This window comes from Triticum dicoccoides, chromosome 7A (assembly GCF_002162155.2).
Source record: "Triticum dicoccoides isolate Atlit2015 ecotype Zavitan chromosome 7A, WEW_v2.0, whole genome shotgun sequence".
In the NCBI taxonomy this organism is placed as follows: domain Eukaryota; kingdom Viridiplantae; phylum Streptophyta; class Magnoliopsida; order Poales; family Poaceae; genus Triticum; species Triticum dicoccoides.
This window is the reverse complement of record NC_041392.1, coordinates 25722233-25727367: the sequence shown is the minus strand read 5'-3', so window position 1 is coordinate 25727367 and position 5135 is coordinate 25722233. Positions and strand designations below refer to the sequence as shown.

At 39.8% G+C, this 5135-nt stretch overlaps 1 protein-coding gene across 1 annotated transcript in view; it reads left to right on the top strand.

Annotated features, from left to right (window-relative positions):
- The window catches only part of LOC119331262 (1-deoxy-D-xylulose 5-phosphate reductoisomerase, chloroplastic-like), a 5598-nt gene extending 1837 nt beyond the window's left edge, over positions 1 to 3761 (top strand). Inside the window, exons 2-12 of the mRNA XM_037604433.1 lie at positions 458 to 642; positions 838 to 924; positions 1039 to 1164; positions 1288 to 1350; positions 1620 to 1769; positions 1946 to 2013; positions 2095 to 2206; positions 2295 to 2399; positions 2667 to 2788; positions 2885 to 3031; positions 3411 to 3761. Coding sequence (XP_037460330.1) covers positions 458 to 642; positions 838 to 924; positions 1039 to 1164; positions 1288 to 1350; positions 1620 to 1769; positions 1946 to 2013; positions 2095 to 2206; positions 2295 to 2399; positions 2667 to 2788; positions 2885 to 3031; positions 3411 to 3582 — 1337 coding nt within the window. The 3' untranslated portion in view covers positions 3583 to 3761. The remainder of the gene's footprint in view (positions 1 to 457; positions 643 to 837; positions 925 to 1038; positions 1165 to 1287; positions 1351 to 1619; positions 1770 to 1945; positions 2014 to 2094; positions 2207 to 2294; positions 2400 to 2666; positions 2789 to 2884; positions 3032 to 3410) is intronic.
- Positions 3762 to 5135: the final 1374 nt, after the last annotated feature.

The window sequence follows — 5135 nt, the reverse complement described above, 5'->3', positions numbered from 1 at the left end:
TTTGTCGTAGAAAAAGGGCCAAACGACCTAGCCAAACAACACCCCTGGGGCGTCATCGGAGCACACTGAGCCTACCAGGAATATCATTTGTTCCTACCAAGAATATATAGTGCGGTGGGTGGATTCAATTCCAGCTCCTACTTTCTAGTGACATGATATTATTATTCAGAGGATCTTAAACTGCTCTGCTTACTGTTGGTCTAATTAATTGCTTGGTTGGTGCACTGCACATGTACTGGGTGGGAGTTCACATGAATGAGGAAACAGTAAATGTAACCACCCATAACATAAATGGTCAACATAGATAGAGTGCAATTATTCAGGGCTTCAATTTATAAAGTTTATTTAGCATAGAGCAGAGAGATTTTTTGCCTATGTAGAGACCTAATTCTAGTGGAACTTTGGTTAGTGGTGTTGCATTGTCATTCTACATTAACATGACTTGTGCTTATTTCAGCCGTGGACTTCACGTTCCGAAAGAGGGACAAAAGAGCAGCCTTTCTTAGAAGGACATGCTGTTCTATGCAGCAGGGCCCTTCGCCCGCCTGGCCTGGCCGAGCTGTCGCAGAACCTGCGAGGAGGTCATGGGATAGCCCAAAGCCCATCTCAATCATCGGCTCAACTGGTTCCGTTGGAACACAGGTGAATGGATTAACAAGATAAGACTTATGGACGTTTTTGGTGTACCATGTTTATATAGTATTCACTTTCGAGTGTTTCTTGAGCTTGATGCATCTATTTGGGAGATGTGTTAACTTTAGTTAGCAAATACTATAGTTGACATGTTCATCTGCTGGTAGTTAACAGTTTCTTCCTTTTTGTTTGCATAACTAAAAGACGTTGGCCATAGTTGCGGAGAATCCTGATAAGTTCCGAGTTGTTGCTCTTGCTGCTGGCTCCAATGTGACTCTTCTCGCTGATCAGGTACAATGATATAATCTTGTGGGTATATGTTATTCCCTTTCCCCCTTCTTTCAAATTCATATTGTGTGCATGCACTGTTATTAATTAGATGAAAGTCACCGCCGATTTTAACAGGTGAAAATGTTCAAACCAAATCTGGTCGCTATAGGAAACGAGTCGTTACTTAATGAGCTAAAGGAAGCATTAGCTGACTGTGAGTACATGCCGGAAATTATTCCCGGGGAGCAGGGTGTCATAGAGGTAACAAGACATTTCTTCTCTGATCCTATTCCCCTAAGGAATCAATCGTTTACCCGCAAAAAAAAAAAGGAATCAATGGTTTGCAGTACTGAATCTCACAGATATTTGACTCTTCAATAATAGGTCGCCCGCCACCCGGATGCAGTTACAGTAGTTACCGGCATAGTAGGGTGTGCAGGACTGAAGGTAATCTAGATTCCCTATCTTACATATTTTCCTCAGTGCCTTCTTTTTAGTAGTTTTAAGGCTTAAAGGAAATTGGTAGGTCCATCATGCCTCAGTGGTGCTACTTTTAAACTCTGCTCCAGTTTAGATGGATCTGAGTAAATTATATGTAGCCAACTAAAATTATGCATGCTTGCCGAAGTTACTATGAAGAGCATCTAACATATGCATTTATTCTAGCACAACTTAGCTTACTGAGTGCACTGTGTTATCTTGTGTGTGTTTGTCAGCCTACAGTTGCAGCAATTGAAGCTGGGAAAGATATTGCATTGGCGAATAAAGAGACACTCATCGCAGGTGGTCCTTTCGTGCTTCCGCTTGCACACAAGCACAATGTGAAAATACTTCCCGCTGATTCTGAGCACTCTGCAATATTTCAGGTGAATACAATTGATAAAATAATTCCCGCTGATTCTTCAGTTATATTTTTGACCATGATATAAGGTTGAGGTGGTTTGTTTAAGTGGGTCAAAAGAAACTTGTCGGGGAGATTTATGTTGCTATGGTTTATGTTTGTTAATATTTTGATTTTAAGTCTGCCGCTCCTATCCTCTAGTGTATACAAGGCTTGTCTGAAGGATCACTTCGCCGCGTTATTCTGACTGCCTCTGGTGGTGCATTCAGGTAAGTCCAGTGTCATATGTATAATACATGTTTTACTTTTGGAAGCATTATACTCCATCTTATATCACTTGATGATATCAGGGACTGGCCAATTGAGAGGCTGAAAGATGTACAAGTTGCTGATGCTTTGAAGCACCCAAACTGGAAAATGGGGAAGAAAATCACAGTAGATTCTGCTACTTTGTTCAACAAGGTCCTTAGAAATTCCACTTTATGTTAAAATTTACTTCTTTTTTGTGTATATCTGTTTAATTATGATAGCTTCAATTCGATTCTTGCAGGGCTTAGAAGTTATTGAGGCACATTATTTGTTTGGTGTTGAATATGATAACATTGAGATTATGATTCACCCGCAGTCTATCATACACTCTATGATTGAAACAAAGGTGAGCCCTAAAACACAGTGATTATATATTTTCTTCTAAGAGGCATATATTCTTAAGGACACTGTAACATGCACACATCATCCTGATACGGTGCATATTGTTTATTCTCGCTTGCTCTATTAGTACCATTAGCGCACGGGACTAGTAGAATCAGAGGTTTATGTCCTTTCAGGTCCTTGAGACTGATATGCTAAAAAAATTCTGCAAGAATTTACATATGGCTTAATGTGGGCTTCAAGTATTCATGAAGTTCTATTATTTCCTCAGGATTCATCTGTCCTTGCTCAGCTGGGAAGGACAGACATGCGGCTACCTATCCTATACACCTTATCTTGGCCAGAAAGGGTCTATTGTTCTGAGGTCACCTGGCCCCGGCTAGATCTTTGCAAGTATAAGCACCCTCCTAGCTCCACAATTTTTTTCAAAACTGTCAATTTGAGAAATTCCGAATTACTTTCTTGGCTAATTGCAGTCGTATAATGCAGGCTGGGCTCGCTAACATTCAAAGCTGTCGACAACGTGAAATACCCATCGGTTGATCTCGCATATGCAGCAGGGCGAGCCGGGGGCACCATGCCGGGAGTTCTGAGTGCCGCTAATGAGAAGGCCGTGGAGCTGTTCATCGACGAAAAGTAAGATTCCTATCTCTTTTATATAAAGCATTGCGTAGTGGATGCCATTGTTCTGGTTTTGTTTCGGCGTGTCTTTTCTGCTGATAGCAGCATCACAATAAAAAAAATGTGTCTCAACCAAAGTTCATGAAAATTCTTTGGGTGTTCTGACTTGAAAGGAGAATGTATTTCCTGAAAGCTAATATTCTCAGGCACTTTGAACCATGACGTATATATAAGAGACGAGTTATAATAACTCCACGGAATCTTGATTTCGCAACATTAACATAGTGTAGGCTATGTTTGGCCTACTACTGTTGGATATTTGTTGCTATATTTATTACGAAAATGGACATAAAACCAGCGTGTCCTCATCTATCTCCTATGCTGTCATTTGCAGGATCAGCTACCTGGACATCTTCAAGGTGGTAGAGATGACGTGTGATGCGCACCACAACGAACTGGTGACAAGCCCGTCGCTCGAGGAGATCATACATTACGACCAATGGGCAAGGAAGTTCAGTGCAACCCTACAGCCATTGTCATCCAGGCGGAGCAATGTGCTGGTGTAAGGCCGCATTTGGGAAGCGCAACGTTTTTTAATGTATTTTGGTATCTATCTATCTATCTATTATATTATTAAGATGATAGAAAACGAACGGCTGAGATTCAACAGTATAAAGTTCAGATATTGAACTGTTAGGATTTATCAAATAGGAACTCCCGTTATGTAAGTCTGGTTGGCTAAAGAAACCATCTAAAAAAAGTTGCTAAAAATAGTTCGATCGGCCAATTGTTGGATCCGGATGTGAGTTGTAAGGTAAGCCAAAACAAATTAGCTAACGCAAGGAGACCTATATAGACAAGAACTCATTCGTCCCGAGTGGATTAGTAACCAGACTATTCAATCAAATCTCGAATAAATTAAGTAAATAATGAAGTGCACATAAATTGAATAAATTAGGTAAATAACAAATTGCACGTACGTACGTGGTAGATGCTCTTTTTGAGGCTATGTACTGGTAGATGCTCTTTTAACTATACGTATGCGTCCCCGCAAAAAAAAAACCTACACGTATACGTGTATGTTAGCAACTGATGCTATTATAAAAAAAAACCATACAAACTAAATGCAAATAAGCCCACAGTGCTAGGATCCCATGCAAATAAAGCACTACTGCAGAAAATGATATAAAAAGAGGATTTGCTAAAACAATCGACTGAGATTTAGCTAAGTCTCCGTCGTGTGTTTTGCCATTGGATCAGTACATATTTAAGATTTGAGCTGGTTAGGGAGTTTTGTGTGTTGCTCATTATATACGGGAACGGATCACAGTGTGAGGCGGCCCAATTCGTGGGCTTCTCTGTTGAACGAATCCGGCTGGGCCATCGTGTGTTATGATTTTGTTTTTCCAGTGAGAGTCCTTTTCTTTTCTGTTTGTCCTTGGGAACATGTGGATTGTATGGGGACCTCCTATATGCCATTCATTGCGGCAAAAAGTCAGCCTTTCGCATACGGCGGCGCACCTGGGCTGGGCCCAATTGAAGTGACACAGGTGGCACCGCGTTAGTGACGTGAAAAAAATGCTGAAAAAGAGACACGAGGGCACCGGGATTCAAACATGCGACATCTAATTAGGTTGTGCATCGAGCTAGCCCCTGCAACAGATAAATTCTGTTGTCAGATTGGTAGCGCCACACTTAAAGAAATAAATGACAAAGGAAAAACTTAAACACCCGGTAGCACAAATTCGAATAAACAAAAGTCTGTGTTAGGGATTGAACCGAGGTCCTATTGCTACAGAACAGCGTTGGTAGCCACCATTATTACTGAGATTAGGTGTCTATGAAATATAAGCCACAGACAGATTAAACTTATTATGAAAATTTAAACGTGATTTTCATTTTGAAAAAAGTAAATATTTTTTGAAGCACAAACATTTTCTAATTTCTGAACAAATTCATAAAAATAGAACATTTTGTGAAACCCAAAGATTTTTTGGAAAAAGAAACAATTTCAAATGTCAACATTTTTTAAAATTACGTTTTTTTAAATGTCAATATTTTCTGAAAAATAAGAAGAAAAATTAAGAATGAAAATATTTTTTGAAATTATGAACAATTT